This window comes from Etheostoma cragini, chromosome 14 (assembly GCF_013103735.1).
Source record: "Etheostoma cragini isolate CJK2018 chromosome 14, CSU_Ecrag_1.0, whole genome shotgun sequence".
Taxonomy (NCBI): Eukaryota; Metazoa; Chordata; class Actinopteri; order Perciformes; family Percidae; genus Etheostoma; species Etheostoma cragini.
In genome coordinates this window covers 16,129,350-16,148,608 of record NC_048420.1, presented here as the reverse complement: position 1 = coordinate 16,148,608, position 19,259 = coordinate 16,129,350, and the positions used below count along the sequence as shown (strand labels likewise).

At 40.3% G+C, this 19,259-nt stretch overlaps 1 protein-coding gene across 2 annotated transcripts in view; it reads left to right on the top strand.

Annotated features, from left to right (window-relative positions):
- The window catches only part of kmt2ba (lysine (K)-specific methyltransferase 2Ba), a 33,146-nt gene that overhangs the window by 8,984 nt on the left and 4,903 nt on the right, over window positions 1-19,259 (top strand). Inside the window, exons 6-28 of one of the 2 annotated variants that reach the window (XM_034891626.1) lie at window positions 2,037-2,313; window positions 2,476-2,537; window positions 2,677-2,919; window positions 4,820-4,929; window positions 7,785-8,699; window positions 8,917-9,030; window positions 9,197-9,343; window positions 9,797-9,889; window positions 10,087-10,204; window positions 10,455-10,562; window positions 10,813-11,003; window positions 11,226-11,327; window positions 11,506-11,616; window positions 11,841-11,917; window positions 12,108-12,289; window positions 12,891-12,976; window positions 13,936-14,070; window positions 14,264-14,422; window positions 14,508-14,625; window positions 14,746-14,824; window positions 15,051-15,211; window positions 16,251-16,412; window positions 16,519-18,919. In XM_034891626.1, coding sequence (XP_034747517.1) covers window positions 2,037-2,313; window positions 2,476-2,537; window positions 2,677-2,919; window positions 4,820-4,929; window positions 7,785-8,699; window positions 8,917-9,030; window positions 9,197-9,343; window positions 9,797-9,889; window positions 10,087-10,204; window positions 10,455-10,562; window positions 10,813-11,003; window positions 11,226-11,327; window positions 11,506-11,616; window positions 11,841-11,917; window positions 12,108-12,289; window positions 12,891-12,976; window positions 13,936-14,070; window positions 14,264-14,422; window positions 14,508-14,625; window positions 14,746-14,824; window positions 15,051-15,211; window positions 16,251-16,412; window positions 16,519-18,919 — 6,151 coding nt within the window. The remainder of the gene's footprint in view (window positions 1-2,036; window positions 2,314-2,475; window positions 2,538-2,676; window positions 2,920-4,819; window positions 4,930-7,784; window positions 8,700-8,916; window positions 9,031-9,196; window positions 9,344-9,796; window positions 9,890-10,086; window positions 10,205-10,454; window positions 10,563-10,812; window positions 11,004-11,225; window positions 11,328-11,505; window positions 11,617-11,840; window positions 11,918-12,107; window positions 12,290-12,890; window positions 12,977-13,935; window positions 14,071-14,263; window positions 14,423-14,507; window positions 14,626-14,745; window positions 14,825-15,050; window positions 15,212-16,250; window positions 16,413-16,518; window positions 18,920-19,259) is intronic. The other variant, XM_034891628.1, reaches the window with a different exon arrangement.

The window sequence follows — 19,259 nt, the reverse complement described above, 5'->3', positions numbered from 1 at the left end:
ATGTGATTGGCTGCTCAGAAATTAAGTGTTAACGATCAGTTGGACAGGTGTACCTAATAAAGTGGCCGGTGAGTGTATCTTTGCCAGCAAAATCTTTCCCTCAGTAAGAGCATTGAAGATGGGTTGTGGCTGGTTCTTCCAGCATGACAACAACCCGAAACACACAGCCAGGGCAACTAAGGAGTGGCTCCGTAAGAAGCATCTCAAAGTCCTGGAGTGGCCTAACCAGTCTCCAGACCTGATTCCAATAAAAAAATCTTTGGAGGGAGCTGAAAGTCTGTATTGCCCAGCAACAACCCCAAAACCTGAAGGATCTGGAGAAGGTCTGTATGGGGGAGTGGGACACAATTACTGCTGCAGTGTGTCCAAACCTGGTCAAGAACTACAGAAAACGTAGGATCTCTGTAATTGCAAAAAAGGTTTCTGTAACAAATATTAAGTTCTGCTTTTCTGATGTATCAAATACATGGCATGCAATAAAATGCTAATTAATTATTTAAAAATCATACAATGGGATTTTCTGGATTTTTGTTCAATCTCTCACAGTTGAAGTGCTCCTAGTTGACCAAAACCTGCAAAATTTGCAGTGTATCAAATACTTTTTGTCTTTAAGCTTTTCGAGTGTTATTTATGTATCAGCTTCTCTGCTTTTCCAATGTTTTAGACACAGATATGGTGATTTAAAAAGTCCAAAATGAGGTGGGAAATTCCATAAAATGTCACATTTTCTTGAGGGAGGACCCCTTAATCACCTGCCAAATACAGTCTTCCACAAACCTGGGAAAAATACTGTATTGTTAAATGCTTCCACAAGCTCATTGGAATTTTTTTTTAAATTTAATAATACAAGTTTAAAGATTTCATCTTTAAACTTAAATTTAAGTTGCTGAACCCTCTATAGACAAGTTCAGAAGCTTACGTCCCCACAGCATATTGTAAGATGTGCAGTGTCAATTGTTGCTACGGTGCAGTTGGAGTTATTACTACCCCAAAATAGTCAGGGTTGTCACATCATTCACAGACTGATTGTAAAAAATCGATCGACTTGATACTGTATATAGCCATGCTCCAAGGTAGGTTAACTGTTTTTCAATCTAATTTCTCCAAGATGCTTTATTAGCATTGTCCCAACTTAAATGCATTCTGCCAGTTTACTTTGGCAAAGCTGCTCTGCTAATGTACTATAATGAAAACATTCACCTGCTAAAATATTCTTTCAAACTGGCATAGTTAAGCTTCTGCAGTTATAAACACAACCTAAAAAAAAGAACAGTTTTGCTTTTGGCAAAGATAACATGCTGAGCGCAAAAATAAAAACTGCTTTGTTAGCTCAATGTAGTTGTAACTAAGATATTTGCCAGCAAAAATATCTTTTGTCACACACAGATTAGCCACCGCTGTTGGAAAGCTTTACCCAACACTGGTCGAGTGAGCATCACTCAGTATGAGGTGAGGAAGTGCCGTTTGACAAGTAGACTCACTGCCCTGAATTTTGTCTCTTAATGAACACATCTAGTGCTGTTGGGAAACACGGATCCTCACACAATGTAAATCCAGCTACTTTTATTCTTTTAAAATTCTAACAGTAATTTCTTTGTCTGAAGTTGCTTAATGCCGGCTGGCCTTCAAATACTACCACTGGGAGAGCCCAGAGGTTGTCAAAGCAATTGAGTTTTAAATCTATTTTGAGTAGTTTTCAAACCTTAAAAAGGCCAGGTAGGGGGATTTCCACCAGCAATGGATTTGTCAGAGACTCCTGATGTGTTTGTCCAGTCACCTTACTCTATCCTAGAGTGATTCTTTCTATTTCCAAGACTTCAAGCAGCCACTAGCAACTTTTAGCTGTAGAAACCAGACAAAAGACCAGTAAATGAGTATACAAGCACCTTCAATCACAGCAGTTAGACCTGTAATGTCTCCTGCAGACTGAATAGTAATTTTTTGGCATCCAAAGATGTCGCCCCCACATGTGTTTAAAACTGTATGAAATGCATATTGTGGCTCTTTTACCCATCCTCTTCGTCTCTTGCTTGCAGATGTGGCAGATGATGACGATGACATCTCTGATCAGGGCAGGGCTCAATGGGTTGCCTCTCAGGAACACATCCAGCGGAGGAGGAGGGGGAGGGGGAGAGGGAGAGGCCACAAGTTTATTAAGAGGAAGGTCCTGAGTCGATATATACCTGGAGGAGTCCGTGCCCGGCGCTGCGGGCGCTGCAGAGGCTGTTTGATAGAGGAGGACTGCGCAAAGTGTGTCAACTGCCTCGATAAGCCCAAGTTCGGGGGGCCAAACACCAAGCGGCAGTGTTGCATGTAAGTTAAACTAATCAAACATTCGAATTTATTGAGTTTACGGTAAATTGCCTAATTTTACTGCACAAGATTTCTGTGTTGCGTGGGAATTTCTCACACCACTGGTCACCTTTTGATCATTACACATTTAACGGTACATTTGACTGTTTCTTCTGCCCCTAGATATAAGAAGTGTCAGCGGATCGAAAAAGCGAAAATTGAGCGCATCGTCAGACCGTTGAAAAGTATGTATCTAATTAGATGATGCTCCTGCTCTCATTTTTTAGCCCTGAGTGAATGTTTCTTTTTTCAACCTAATTGCTAACAACATATCCAAATATTAATTTTGTTTACTAAATTAATCATGGGGCTCCTTTTTCTTAGTCCAGGCGAGGCAGTTTTCGGCCTCTGTGTCAAGCAGTGACGATGCAAACTGGGGGTTTGAAGGTGCAGGCGAGGGATCGTCCTCGATGGCCCCTGGAGTCAGGAAACAGTCCCTGCGTAATATCACACCACGCTCCTACAGCAGCTTGCTGAAGTCGGAATCTGAGGAAGAAGAGGAAGAAGAAGAACATAAGGCAAACAAATTGCCAGTCAAGCCAACTGTAGCTGCTGCTAGCAACCAAGGTAACTAAAGCTTTTTTTTTTTTTATTTGCTCAAACCTCTCACTGTGTTCTCTCTTTTTTCTATATTGCTTTTGCAGACAGAGGTTTGAAGATCAATGACGTTAATTTTAGAGCTTTGCTGCAGGGAGCATATCACAAATTATAATAACCTTTACATTTCATACATAGAACAGATAACAGAGTTGTAAAAATTAGTTATGCAGTCAATAGCAGCTCCATTTCTTAAAAAAAAAAATTTAAGATTATTTTTCAGCTGACGACGGCTGAAGTCATGAAAGGGAGAGAGAGAGGGCGCCCAGCAGCATTATTTTTTTTCTGGATTCCAGCTGTGGTTCCAGCATATTTTCATTTCTGGCATGAGACCTTTGATGCATGACATCTTATAAGTTCTGACAACACCAACAGGGGTCACTAGATAATGTGATGAAAGATTTAGCACTATAAAATAAGTTTTGACAATTGTGGGACAAAGTGTTACATTACGTATTTTGTATTAATGTGCATAAGAAGCCAAAAAAAGATGGAGAGAGATCTCAAAAAGGCATGAAATGACAGATTAGACGTTCGTGTAATATGTCACAAAAAGTTAGATTTTATTTCCATCATTTACACTTTCAAAATAACAGAAAACAATAAAAATGGTGTCTGTAAAGGTTTGGGCACCCTGCAGAGTTTCTAGCATGCACCGCCCCCTTTGGAAAGTTAAGACCTGACAGTGTCATGGATTGTTCTCAATCATTGTCTGGAAAGATCAGGTGATGAAAAAGCTGAAGTTAAAGAGAGGACGGCTTCTACAAATGGATAATGATCCTTAACCCTAACCCTCAAAATCCACAGTGGATTACATCAAGAGGCATAAACTGAAGGTTTTGCCATGGCCTTCACAATCTCCTGACCTCAACATGATTGAAAGTCTATGGATAGACCTTAAAAGAGCAGTGCGTGACAGACAGCCCAGAAATCTCAAAGAACTGGAAGACTTTTGTAAGGAAGAATGGGCCAAGATACCTCAAACAAGAATTGAAAGACTCTTGGCTGGCTACATGAAGCGTTTCCAAGATGTGATACTTGCCAAAGGGGGCAGTACAAGGTATTAACTATGCAGGCTTCCCAAACTTTTGTAGATGCCATTTTTTAGTTTTGTTATTTTGAAAGTGTAAATAATGGAATAAAATCTAACTTTTTGTGAAATATTATACGAATGTCTAATCTGTAATTTAATGCCTTTTTGGATATTTTTCCATCTTTTCTTGGCTTATTAATGCACATTAATACAAGTTTTTACCTGGGGTGCCCAAACCTTCGAGCACCACTGTAGAGAGGTACATTGTAAATGAAATAGACAATTATCCAAACATTTAATTACACATAGATACGCATAAGGAGGACTGTGTTTTTGTGTAGCGTGAGCTGATAAAGGAAACTACATGGCAGACAGAGATTTGTCTGCCAAGTTGAAGAAAGGCTAGTCAAATTAGCGCTCCCTCCATCTAGCAAAGCCATTTCAAATGCAAGTATCTACTTGTCTACTGGTCATAAGTAAATTTGACATAATGTAAACTTGATCAACTTAAAAGTTTGAACAGGTGAAGCCCACTTAAACTCTACAGTAAATCCCCCCCCCCCATTGCTGTTTGAGAAGCGACGTCCACACAACAATGCAGTTGTGGATAGGACCTTATATTACTGGTTTCACAGGCTGTGTAAACTGAAGTTCATTGGTTATCAGATTCAAGTATTGAAAAGACCATTCAATAATACAACAAACTTTGTTTAGTGTTTACTGAAATTGGTGGGAGCAGTGCTCAGACCCAACAAACGCAGTATTGTTTTAAAATAAAAAACTATGCCTCCAGTAGAATCAGAATTGTGTCTTAGATCTGTTTTTCTTCTCTTAAAGATCTTGCTCCTCAAGATGCCGGAGTACTGGCAGATGATGCTACAACTGACGTGGTGAAGCCTCGCCGGCCGTTCTCCAAAGGAGCTGGGGGCAGACCCAGAGCTTACAAGGTAAAAACATCCAGTAGATTTCCCTCCTTGCTTCCAGTCTTCCACCTGATCAAACCTGGGCCAAATTGTATTTTTGGAGAAAAAAATAAAGTCTATTAAATTTCCAGATAGGTGGTGTTAAAAATGTTGATGATAAAAACACAAATATTTCCAAATAACTCTTTGCCCAGGTCTGCATCTCACTTTCAGTTTTTTTTCCAATTTAATTTAATCATCTGTGTTGGAACAAATCTAATCTTTCAAATTCAGCCTTGCTAGTCTTCTATTTCTGACTTTAAATTTTCCTTCCTTCATATTAACCATCTTCCATGTGCCTAACCTACATGTTTTATAAACTTTAGATTAGATAGATTTTTCTATCCAGACCAATGTTTTGGAATTTAATCTCTATCATAACAGATACAAATACTCACCTTGTGTTTAAATAACCATTATTACTTTACTCATGTAGTCCACGGGGTTTAATATTTTCTTCTGGGATCAATCATAGTTCTACATTACTGCCTTATGCACACATGGCTTACAACAAAGAAATGGCAGCTTATTTCATACAGTCCTGCTCGTGAGTATAGGAAACCCTGCTTAAGTTGACTCAAAAGAGGAATAAGAAAATCATCTTTGGAAAATTGATCTTATTGTCTTAATTAAAAAATAAGAAAAAAATCCAACCTTCAAGGACACATTTTTTCTTTGCAAATGAATAATGTATTGTTAATAATGAAATGTTCTTCCTCAAAATACAGGGAGAATGAGTATAGACACCTTTTTATGTTAAATTTCCATAGAGGCAGGCAGAGTTTTATTTTTAAAGGCCAGTTATTTCATGGATCCTGGATACTATGCATCCTGATAAAGTTCCCTTGGCCTTTGGAATTAAAATTGCCCCCCATTGCATGGGGTACTTTCCATAAAATCATCTCTCAATGCATAGCAAACCAGCTATCAGGCTAATTTGCCAATCTCTAGGTATGGTGAAGGGTACGTGGTAATTTAATTCCAAAGGCCAAGGGAATTTAATCAGGGAATTTAACATAGTGGTGTCCCTGTATTTTAAGGAAGAACATTTATTTATTTACAATACATTATTCATTCACAAAGAAAATTGTTGTCCTTTTTAAGGTTGGATTTTTTTCTCATTTGTTTTTTAATGAGGCATTAAGATCAATTTACAAAAGTTTTTTTTTATTCCTCTTTTTAGCAGGGGTTCCTATGCTCATTAGCAGCACTGTATGTATGAGCAGTACATATTCAAAATAACAATCACAAAGATTTCTAATGAAAGTGGCACCCTTTCAAATGTATGTCAGTTATGATGTGTTCAGTTTCACTTTTGAGAAATAAAATCATGCAATACAGTAACATAAAAACCTAACTAACGTTAATATATGTGTATGTTATTTTTTAGATACCACTAATTTCAATGTTGAAATGGCTTTAATGCTGCATCAGAACTTAAGATAAGATGAAGCATACACCTTGGCTGTCGGACTCTTTGCTTCTGCTTGTTTTAGTGCACATTTGATTTACTTCTTCAAATCACATGCTAATCTAATATAGCAAACTTGTGAATTTACCCATCTACTGTCTTGAATGTATATGAGTTTTTCTTTTTTTTTCTTTTTTTTTAAATCTGTATTGCTTGAATCCTCTGACATTCTGCATAAGAAATCCGCCTCTATTAATGTATAAACGCTGCTTCCAATTGTTGAAATTATCTCCCATCTTTGTTTTTGCTTGTAAATTGGTAACGTTATCGTGTGTGCGCACACACATACACCTTAAAATGAACGGAGGTCATGGCAACTTCCTGCTGCTCCTTATTGATTGACTCATTGGTTTGTGTTGCCAGAAGCCAATAACTCCATCTTCTTCCTCCTTCACACACCAGCAACAAAGGAAGCCAGCATATTTTGAAGACAAGAATAATGTAATGGTATGAAAATTTAACCTCACTGTTATAGTGACCAAAATGATCACAGTCCTGGTGTTATTGCGGTATTTTTAAAAGTGTGTTCAATGCCTTTAGCAGCAACTTTTTGCCCCCTACATTCTGTTACTAAGAAGACGCAAGTACAGAGTCAGCAACATGTGTTCTATATAGTTGGCATAGTAAACAAAGCAACAAAGTGTTTTTTTCTGTTTTGTGCAATTTATGGGCTTTTGTGTGCTGTAGATTTGTCCGCAGTGCTCATTACGGTGTAGTATTATTAGCAGTATCTCAGGACTCTACTATATATGTATTCTTGCAATTTTGCAGAAATACATGCAACACATGCGTATTCCACAGGGAAAATAGACTAACCCTCAACACTATGCATCTTACTGCTTTAATGCTACTTCAACTATCAATCTCAAATCTGCATTCCCAGGTGTAATGAGAGTGAGATGTAAATGTGTATAAATATTAACTTAAATTAAGATATATTTATTTCCCTCATGTTCTCATTCCATCTGCCTATTTGCATCGCACAGCTTACACATCAGAGATGCCTGTTTTAATAATACTAAACATGACAAGTTATTAGTGCATAATAGTTTTTATAGCTTTTTCACAGTTGAATTTTCAAAAAATCATTAGTTTTTGTTATCTAATCTTTCAACTGGATACAGGCATACCTTACTTTTTACATTTACTCTAAGCCACACCTCTGTGTGTTTCTACTGCTGAATGCATTTGCTAAATTTTCTTTACCTTCTCTTCCTTCTTATTCCTGACTAATGTTCTCAATGTCATAGCACTCTTCTGCTTTTCTGTTATTTGGCTGCTGCCTGTCGCCGCCTCTGCATGTCACTGGTATTCGTGTCACTTTGGAACCTATCGTGCTGGTTGGCTTAGGCAGTCCCCTCCTTCACAGGAACAGGCGAACATGGAGGAGACGGAGCCCAGAGAAACTTTACCAGAAACCAGCCCATCCAGAAGCCCACTGCTGAAGCGGCAGCAGCAGCTACAAATACTCTTACACCGTCTGCCTGATTTTATCCTGCAGTCTGCTCTGTTTTTGCCAAAGCGGTGTCCCCCTTGTCCGGATGAGTGTGCTTCACAGTCACATCCAAAACTGTCCCAGCTTCTAACACAGCCTGCTATTTTACATGCATCACATTGCACACCACATTGTCCTCCAGAACTGTCCCAGCCTGTAATGCATCCTACTTCTTCACTTTCAACACATCCGATAAAAGACTCTACACATGTATCATATTTAGCACCACACTGTCCTCCAGAACTCTCCCAGCCTGTGATGCATCCCACATCTCCACTTTCACCACATCCCATTACAGACTCCACAAAGAAAACTCTGCTGTTACGTTTGCACCGTTTGCCCCAGTCTCTGGTGCAGTCTGCCTTGCATTTGCAAACATGTATATCATCGTCTCAACCACAAGCTCTGACAGAGGTTTCGTCAACGTTGTGTTTTGAGAAACTTTGCAAGTCTGAGGTGCAGTACCCAGATGTTTTGACTGAGACGCACAGAGCTAAGAAAGACAAAAATGTGCAATTGCTCCCTCAAACTATCAATCCACACACAGAGTTACAGGAGGGCACGCGAAAGGAGCAGGAGGACAGACGACGGGAACTACCTGAAGAAGAGGAGGAGGATGCTTCTGTAAAAGAGACGGTGCAGCAGAACTGTCCAACAATTGACCAACACTCTGTCCTTCGTTCCCAGAATACTGCAGATTGTGCATCAGTGAACACCCTGACTGGGTTGACTAACGGATTTCCCCAAAAGGGACTGTCTCAGAAGTTCAAGATTCGTGTGGATTTCAAGGTGAGTTTCTTGGCTTGTGTTGGTTGGCAATTATATATTTGTATGTAAACTGCAGTCATCATGGTGTTGGAACAGGAAATAAACCAGACTTGATCAGAATGCACGTGTAATATTAGATCATTATAAAGCTACTAATTTAGATTCACGTTAATGAGCTCATGCGTTATGCAGCAGGAACTGATCACTTCTTCTCCTCTTCTTGCCTCGTGTCCACCAGGAGGACTGTGCTGTTCAGAATGTATGGCTAATGGGTGGCCTCAGCGTCCTCACGTCTGTCCCTACCACACCGCAACCTGTCTGTCTGCTCTGCGCCTGTAAAGGGCGACATGAGGTAATTCTTTACCAGAGCTGGAATAGTGTTACTGATAACGATTTTCCGCTGTTCTTTCCATTTACATTTTACACTTCATATCTCCAAAGCCCATGTTTGCTTAAGTTTGTGCTTTGGTGGTTTGCAGTGCCAATAATAACACCTTTCTGTTTCCCACTTCCATCAGATGATTTTCTGCCAGATCTGCTGTGAGCCTTTCCACAGTTTCTGCCTCTCATCAGAGGAGCGCCCCCAGAAAGAGAACAAGGAGAATTGGTGCTGCAAGCGCTGCAAATTCTGTCACGTGTGTGGCCGTCGAAGCAAGAGCACAAAGGTATGCAACCTAGCATCACTTATAGTATGACCAAAAAGTCTCCTAACTGTTTAATGAAAGGTTCACAACTTCTCATATGGACATTGAAACAGGATTTACTTGCTATATCCATTTCTCCCTCCCTAATGTACTTTCCTTGTTTGGTGCAAAAAATATTTTTTATCTTTGAAGGACATTAACGTTTTCTTTTAAATACACAGACACATTGCATTTTGGTCTTCACCTTATTATAAAGTTATTACCTTTTTTATTAAGTTATAAAAGTTCTGATTTTAACATCCTATGCTTCAGATTCATTTGTATTAAGATGTACTTGAGATACTATCATCATATTGCTACTAAATTATTCTTTTATTTCCATATGTGTAGATTTGAGAGAGCAATGACATACAGATGAGGTGCTAGTCATGTATTTACCCCCAAAAATGTACCCTTGTGTTTTCTCCTCTCTAGCCTGTGCTGCAGTGTAGGAGATGCCAAACCTCCTACCATCCTTCCTGCTTGGGACCAACTTACCCTAAGCCAATGAACTGCAACATACCTTGGGTAATTGCATTAAAAAAAGAAATCTCCTTGCTGCGTCTTAATTATATCAACAGAAAAATCCCCAAATATCATAAAATGTGAAAAAAATTGAAAATATGTTTCGGGTAGACTACAAAGAATCTACCTAAAATGAGAAAAATTACACAAAAGTGTGTAAGTGTCAAGTATGCCATCAACTGTACATTGTTTTTGTGTAGGTGTGCATGACATGCATTCGGTGTAAAAGCTGTGGCGTGACTCCTGGAAAGACCTGGGACTTGTCCTGGAACCACGAGCAGGACCTCTGTCCTGACTGCACTTCTCTCCACAAAAAAGGTTACGATCAGCCCACAACACGGTTGTCTGTTTTCTACCTATATACAGTATTTTGTAGCAATACATGTGGATGCTCAGTAAATACATGGTTAATTGTCTGGAAACCTCCCGGACTTAATTGTAAGTTAACCAAACAAGTCTAATGTTGCTCAGAAGAACTGGACTTGCATCAATTGTTTGTTTTAAAATTAAAAATGCATAGCTCGAGAAAGGGATGATGTGACTGACATATGATTTGTATCTCCACTAGGTAATTTCTGCACAGTCTGCCACAAGTGCTACGATGACAACAACACACAGATGATTAAGTGTTCAAAGTGCAGCCACTGGATTCATCACACATGTGAAGGACTTTCTGGTGAGTCATTTTAAAGTGATCTACAGTTTTCATTCCAACCATACACTAATAATTCCCTGGTTTAGTGTTTTTTAAGATTTAAGTTACAGCTTTTGGGAGAATATTGAATCATTTTTTTCACAATGAAACATGATACATGTATAAAAAAGGCACTGGTTTAATTTACTACATCCTTACTGCTTTTTATACATGTAGAAGATGTATGTTACACTAGTATGTACTACATCAGTATATTATTTTGTCATTACAGATGAGCTGTTTGGGTTGCTGTCAAGTCAACCAGAAGAATGGCTTTATACCTGTTCACCCTGCTGCCTGCATCAAACTCAACCCAACAGCTTGAAGGAGGAGCTGCAGAGCAGGCTGATAGCCGGGCTGGAGGAGGTGCTCACTGACCTCCTCTCCAACAGCGCCACACAGCACCTCCTTATCTGTAAAATGGTGAGAGCTTACCCTCAAGACTTTGACAGAAAAAATTACAAGAGTATTATATTTTACTTAAACAGTAATAATAACAAAAAACAGACAAGGAGTACACTGTTTTTAAGCTTTTTACCTTCCCTTAAAATCCCCCTAATATGGTTTATTTCAAGTGTATAATTGTGTTTGGACATTTTTATCAGATAGCAGAACTAGCCCTTATTTTTAGTTTTCGTGTTTCAGTGTCTGGAAACAAACAATGCACAATTTGCCAGGGAGCAGCAACCGGTGTGTGATCTACAAGCCATGGAGAAGAAGATTAAAGGGGGCGGTTACACCTCAATAGTGAGTTTATATTTAATTGTTTTTCTGATAATTTGCTAATACCAACTCTTCCTGTTTTTAATAATGTGTATGGACCAAAGCAGTCACTAATAAATTGAACACATTAAAGCATTCGGCTGAGAGAAATGAATACAAATTATTTGTGATCTCAATTTTTCTTTCATTCTCACTCCTTCAGAAATCTTTCCATGCGGATGTTGTCTCTGTGATGAGGAAGTGGCTGAAAGAGGAGGAGCTTCTCCCTGAAGACCAGAGACCGACAAGTCAGGCCAGGGCACGCTATGTCAAAGTAAGCTTCCCTGCACAATTTCCCTCAGTTGTTTTTATTTTTAGAGACCAGAGTTTCATTGATTTCCGATGGAAATCTCACTCACTTTTTTCACTGGTTTGACTGCAATGTTGAGCTGGGTCATTAGACTCTCAAGCTATACAAAGATTGTTTCAGTAAAATATTGTCCAAAATGTCCAAGAATGGACACCGTTCTTCAGTCAATTTTGTTGTTTTTCTTGCAGGTGATTGAGCAGGTGTTCAGTTGGTTTCCAGCAAGCCATCTGAAAAAGTGGAACTCTTTCACTGAGGAATTACCAAGGTAATTACCAAAGAGAGCAAACTTATTCCCTCAAATGTATTAATATAGTTTTATGGCATAGTCAAAGCTTTGGGTGAGTGTTAAGTCAAATAACTTATATAGTATGAAAGTGTCACTCAGAACACACTTGTCTTAAATGTCCTCTCTGGCTCTGCTCTCTGTCTTACGGTCCTTATTCTTGACTCTGTAGTGGCATGCTCCCTGAGGCGGTCCTCCCACCATCTAAGGAGCACAGCTATGCACAGTGGCTGGAAAGGACATACCAGCCCAAAGAGTCCAGGGGCCCACAGGCGGGGAAAACTGACTCTGTGCTATCCTCAGTCACTACACAGCCGTCTGGTGTATCCCACAGCCTCCCTCTGTATTCACATGGTATGAAAATTGCGATTAGAGCCTGTTCTGTATCATGTATGCTGAGGAATGTGGTCTTGGTCAGAGAACCTTTAGACAACCGGGAGGATTGTATATTTTATAGGTTGCAAGCCAAATACAATAGAAAAAAGGTTGCAGGATATATCAGTGGCTGATATCTTAATTGTTGAAAATGTAGTTGTTATTGTTCCAATATTTCAGCCGATAGTTGTGCCCCAGGGCTGTTAGCCAATTTCTAGTTAAAGGGTTGCACACTTTCTAAGAAGTGGAGTTCAATGGGCATGTAGTGTTTTTTGTATCTTATAAATGTTTTGTCATTGAGGAGATAAGGTTTGGCATTAATTCTTCTACATATTAAAAGAATAAAAAATTCTAAGGTTATTACAAACGGGTTTAAAATAAATAAACACTGGTTTTGTAATAGGAAAAATAAACTTGCCAATCTAAGAATATGATTTTCATATCAACATCAAGTTAACATATCAAACTGATAACTAACCGTTGTTTAGGCTCTCATATGCCACATCAGTACATCTAAACTTATTTTGCCTTCTCAGGTTTATAATATACTTGTTGATTTGGTCCGCATCCTTCCTAACAGGTGTAAAGAGGGATCTGGAAAGAACCAAGACTGAAGATATGAGGCAGTGTGCCCTGTGCCAACAATATGGAGACTATGCTCCCAGGGTGAGTTTAGTGGTCTTACTTTAGGTACTCATATTATGCTTTTTCTCTTTCCTTTATTGTGTTATTTATCTTTTTTGTGCACGTTGTAGGTTTACAAGGTGAAAAAGCCAAAAGACCACTCCAAAGGGACTTATCATCTCAAACAGAAACCACTGTTCATAAACTGCTCTGTTGTAGTCCAGCCTTTACTTCCGTGGTGAACGTTCGTCACTTTGTAACACACGTTATAATGCTTGCCTAGCTGCTTGCGTGGCACAGCCTCATGCTCTGATTCTGACTGGCTAGTTGTCCTTACCTAGCTACAGCCCATGTGCGACTCCCAACAAAGATGGTACAGAAGTGAGATGCCTCACTATGTAGCTAAAACAGATAGCACAACACACAGGGTGAAAAGAGGACTTGCAGCAATGTACAGTACAACAAAAATGTTTTTTATTTTTTTAAATGAAACAATCTAATCCCATTCTGAAATAACAATACAATTAATTGACAAAATAAATACAATTATGAATCTGAACATGAGCATAATATGAGCACTTTAACTAATAAATATTTTCTTTATCAATGAATCTGCAGATTATTTCCACATTTTATATTTTAGTAAAAACAATGCCTATCATTTCCTATAGTCCATGGTGGCTCAATTATTCTTTGTCTGACCAAAAGTCCAAAACCCAAACATATTTAGAAGTTTTAACATAATATTAAATTAGGAAGAGCAGCAAAGGCTGCCAAAAATAACTTAAGTAAATAATCAATATTTAAAATAGTAGCTTAACAACAAACCAGATCCATTCACTGCATTTCACATAAAAATACTTGAATGCAGAAAAAGAGGCAGAAAAAGCTCCCCCATTAACTTTGCATTGACTGTACATTATCCTATGTCCATCGTACATAATAAACATGGCTACTGTTACTGCTCATTAAGTGATGTCAATGCATTTCCCTCCTGATAGGATTCTGGACGGCTGTTGTACTTGGGACAGAATGAGTGGGCCCACATTAACTGCTGCCTTTGGTCTGCAGAGGTGTATGAGGAGAATTGTGCTCTTTTGCAAGTGCACAGTGCTGTCTCAAGAGGGCGCCACCTGGTAAGATCTTACCAGGAAATTGAAATATGGTCATGTTTCTAGTAGCCAGATGTTTTTTGTCACTCTAGCTTTAAGTGGTGTAGTATTGCAGTTGGCACAAATTGCATAACTCTGTAATACTCCTGTGTGAAAAGTATTGAGTAATGTTGACATAATTCAGAGTTAATTATTGTTTGTGTCCTCCTTTCTTCAGCGGTGTGATCGTTGTGGGCAGTCGGGAGCCACTGTGGGCTGCTGTCTTACCACCTGCCAAAGTAATTTCCACTTCATGTGTGCTCGTGCCCAGAACTGTGTGTTTCAGCTGGACAGGAAGATATACTGCTTCAAACACAGGGATCTTGTCAGTGCAAAGGTTTGGACTCAATACACACACACACACACACACACACACACTTACTCTACATTGTATTGACTCGTGATTTACCATACGCTTCCAGATGGTATCTGGGAAAGGGTTTGAAGTCCCTCGGCGGGTATATGTGGACTTTGAAGGAATCAATCTCAGAAGGAAGTTCCTCACAGGCTTAGAGCCAGAATTAATAAACATGACCATAGGTAAGAATATCTGGCTGTTTGTCTAAACCACTTGACTCATAAATGTATTACATATTACTGCTTTATATCAGACTGCCTTTAATGTACTGAATCATATATTATTTTTTTTAACTTTCCCAGGCTCTCTGCAGATTCAGAAACTTGGTGTGTTGTCAGAGCTGTCATCAAATGGAAGGATGCTGTATCCTGTCGGCTATCAGTAAGTGGTCATTATCATACAACTGTTAGCCTGGTCATTTCTAACTGATGTTTTCTGTTAGTACGTTTGTTGCTAAAAATCAAAATACTTTGTAGGAAATTGTTTGATTCTTTTGGGAGCTTTGGTGCTCACTTAAGCATTGTTATTGTTCTCATAATGAGTTTAATTGACTGTGGTTTGGGTATTACTTACTTTTTTTATTTATTTATGTGAACGCATTCTTCAGATGTTCTCGGTTGTACTGGAGCACCGTGGACCCCCGTAGACGCTGCAAGTACACCTGTAAGGTGACAGAAGTGAGCACGCCTCTGCCTGGTGAGGAACAAGATCCAAGGTGGGACCAAGAAGAGAATCACACCATAGTCCACAGCCCCAACCACCACAGAGGTCAGCAGGAACTTTTTGTTGTTGTTCACTTCAGCCGGCACTTTAAAAAATGTTTTTATACAGAGCTGATGTTAATAGGAGTAGGCTAAATCTTCCATTAAAACTAATGCAACTTTTTTTGGTTCCCTTGAAATTATTCTTTTTACAACATAAATAGTAGAAGTTGAGTACTTATACATTATATTTTATGACACTTGCACTAGGGGTGTAACAATACACAGAAGTCACCTACGAGTTCGGTACAATGGAGGGAAAAACAAAACAAAAATGCAAAAGGAATTTTTTTTTTTATTGTGCATGTCTCAGGCTGTACCACCTAGTGTCATACAGTCTCTCCACTGAGCTAGCTGCAACAGCCTGAAGTTTGTAAAATAAGATATAAACAGTAAGTACCACACATCATCTCCAAGCTCCACCTGGAACTTGTAATCAAATAAGACAATAAGCTACACAGCTGAAAATACAGCATCCTTTTATTTATGAAAGTGGAATTTACATAGAGAAAAAACAAACGAAAAATATGTAGACGCAAAGGCATGTTGTAATGAGGTTTGAATACATGCAGCAAATACTTAAAGCCCAAATTGTATTTGTATCTAAAAGCTGGTCAAGCACTGTAGGGAGGAGAAGTTGGACAGTTTTTGTGATTGGTACATCTGGGTGATAGTGTCGGATATGCATGCTAGATGTATTTCCTCTCTCCTTAGTGCTGCTGTCTGTGAATCACTCACTGGACCATCGACCTGACAAAAGACTACGTGTAGGCGGAGCTCGGCTAGCTTCAGAGCTAAGGCGGTGCTACAGATTAGGTGTCCCTAGAACCCGCATATCTAACAGTCGTACCCCATTACATTAGTTCCACGTTACTTTTAGGAATTTGCACAGAGGTTTTATTTATTTTTATACCGTGTATTCTCTGTGTAAATTCATGCATCAAACCATGATGCCCGTACAGTTTCGGTTTAATACAAATACGTTCCGTTCCTCCCCTAATATGCACTGTAGTTGTATTTGTTTCTCACCCTTTCTTCTTTGCCAGATACAGAGTCCCCGGATCGTTTAAGTTCTTCATCCAGCCCAATAAAGTCCACTACTCCATCACCCAACGCAAAACAGCACAACACACCTGGGTCAAAAAGTCCTGGTCACACACAGACCAGGAAACCAGCAGGGGGATCTTCTCGACCTCTTCCATCTCCAGGTATATGGTTTAAGATATTGGCATTTGGTTTTTTAATATATTTAGACATTGCTAAGGCATTTCTCTGCATTTTGAGTGTTAAATGTGTGTTATTTGATGCTCTCAGGGTCCGCTCTTCCCAAATCACATCATATCCTGACATTGAGGGATCTGGAGGACACCCGTCGGCCTCGCAGGCTCTCATCAAGAAGCCGCTGCAGTTCCTCGCCAACAGACAGCGACCCATCTGTACCGATGACCCTCCGTTCAGGTGGCACCGTCCACTCCAGATGTGCCCTGTTCAGCTCGCCTCCAAGGTCATCAACCTTAGGAGCAGCCTCGCCTCCTCTGTCACGACAAAACTCAGCATCACCAGTCTGGAGCTCCCCTCCACGATGTCACTCTAGCTTTTCTGCAGGGCTCTTAACTCGGCAAGGAACAATCACTCACTCGCCCAGAGGGAGGCAAAACTTTAAAATCACCACTCCAGTCTCTGCAGAGGTTCCGCAAGACTTCCTGGCATCGTCTGAGGCAGAAGATGCAGCAGTGGCCACAACCAACGGGATCTCACTGGCCCCTGATAACCTGGAAGAGGAGGTAGCCCACCTAATGGCCCAGGAGCTGCCATACACTGTGTTTGACACTGACACAGAAGTAGCAGTGGCTTCCATGCTGAATGCTAAGCTTGAGTTTGACGAGACTCTGCTCAATGAGAACGTGGCACTTCACTGTGGAGCACAAGGTGGGAGAGGAGAGGTGGAAGGTGTAGTGCAAGATGTGGGAATGCAAGTAGATGGGAGGGAGAATGAATCCGAAGATGAAGACTCAAGCCATTACTTTAAATTTTCCCGCACAGTGGTGTGCGACGCAGCTAGCAGCTCAGACAGCTCAGGTCAGCTCACTTCAACACAGTCAATCTCCCAGTTAGATGGAGCGGACGGCGGGTCAGAGAGTGATGAAAGCGAGACAGTCAATAATGAAGCTCAGGACACAGAACGACGAGATGAAGATAGTGAGGTTCACGCTAACCACAATACACCTACTAAACAGCTGACGATCGCTCTAAAGAGGCTAGAGTCAATCTACACTGTGTCAACGTCAACAGCTGAGCCAGTATTTCAGGAAAATTCTCCACCATCTGATGTCCTCGAAGCAGGTTATGCTAATGATGATGCTAATGATGATATGTCGGTTCAGGTGGAAAAAGTCTCGATGAGCTCTGAAATACCAACATCTGAAAATGAGGTGTTTTTAGATTCATCTACAGGTCATTTTTTTTCTGCTGAAGATGGCACTGTGAGGTACCCAAATAATGTTGAAGTTGGCAATAAAGATGAGAGTAGCTCATCGGCCGACTCCATTGAAGGATTTAAAGATGATTTGAATGACCCTGACTACTCTCCTGAGCGTTCCCAGGGTCCAGAGCGGAAAACCAAAAAGTCTCCCTCACCGCTGTTAAAAGCCGACACTGTGAAGACAAAACGTCCAGCATTAAACTTCAAACGCTTCACGCACAAACTGTGTACTCCACAGCAGCGCAAACTCAAATTGATGTTGCCCCCTCGACCTACACCAACACAGACCATGAATAATGTGTTAGCTTCCCCTGCTGCTGCCACTGTTTGTGCAGTTCCACGGACAGTCACGTCCCCAATTGTGATCAATGGTTTAAACGTACCTGTTCAGCCTGGTGCCTCACAGAACAGAACCATCGCCATTCGCTTGGACAACTCAAGGACAGAAAGTCAGCAGCAAGTTGCAAATCAGAATCCAGACGCCGCCGGTAGCTCACCACCTGCTCCCGCCCCTCAGGTCCTTCTGGTAAACCGACAAGGTCAAATTCTGATAAAAGACCAGAGATCAAATACTTATCAGTCACTCAGTGCAAACTCTCCTGCCTACAATAAAATTAGCCAGATTGCAAAAATTCTCCATAGTGGTAATGCCTTGCAGCGCTCAGTCCCTCGTGTTATAATAAAACCTCGTTCCAGCCTCTCTGCCACAAATGTCCTGTCTGCTGGTAACCACACAACAACATCCGAGAGAAAAATCATTGTCAGAGTAGTGCCTGTGAAAAGCGCTCCGACCACAGCTCCCGCAAATCCCGCAACTCCCACAACTCCCGCAACCCCTGTCAGTGTGCAGAGAGTTCCTGAAGCAGCTTTCTCCAGCATCAAAGAAAGCACAGCCCAGGCTATTATCGACAGAGCCATGGCCACCCACCGTGACACACCAAAGACAAAACCCCTCATCCTCTGTAAAACTCGACGACCAAAGGCGAAACATCGAAGACCATCTCAGTTTCGGGATGCAGAGGTCTCAGATCAGGAACCAGCTGAATGTTTAGAGGCCCCCAGTGGTTTCCTCAATGAACCAAATGTCAACCTGCAACCAACACCTGCTATATCACGTCACCAGGTGAGGGTCAAGAGAGTGTCATCGGTTTTGGAACGGCCCTCCAGGAAGAAATCCAAGATGGACTTCTTGAGGGATCGGTCAAGTGAGCTTGATGACGTTAATGAAGCCAGGTACTAAAATATTGAATTCTTCTTTTAGTTTTTTCACAAGAGAGTACCAAAAATGTAGGGTTTTTTACAGTGTGCATTTTACAAAAAATAACTTTGTGCTGCAATAGTCATTTAGGTTACTACCTAGTAAACTATTATTAAAGTAACGGCGATTAAGCTGGATTGGTCTGTCAGGTGTTTTAGGGCGTGGCTATGATGTTATGGCCAGTGTGTGTAGTAACGTACAGTGGTGTGAAAAAGTGTTTGCCCCCTTCCTCATTTTCTGTTTCTTTGCATGTTTGTCACACTTAAGTGTTTCGGAACATCAAACCAATTTAAACAATAGTCAAGGACAACACAA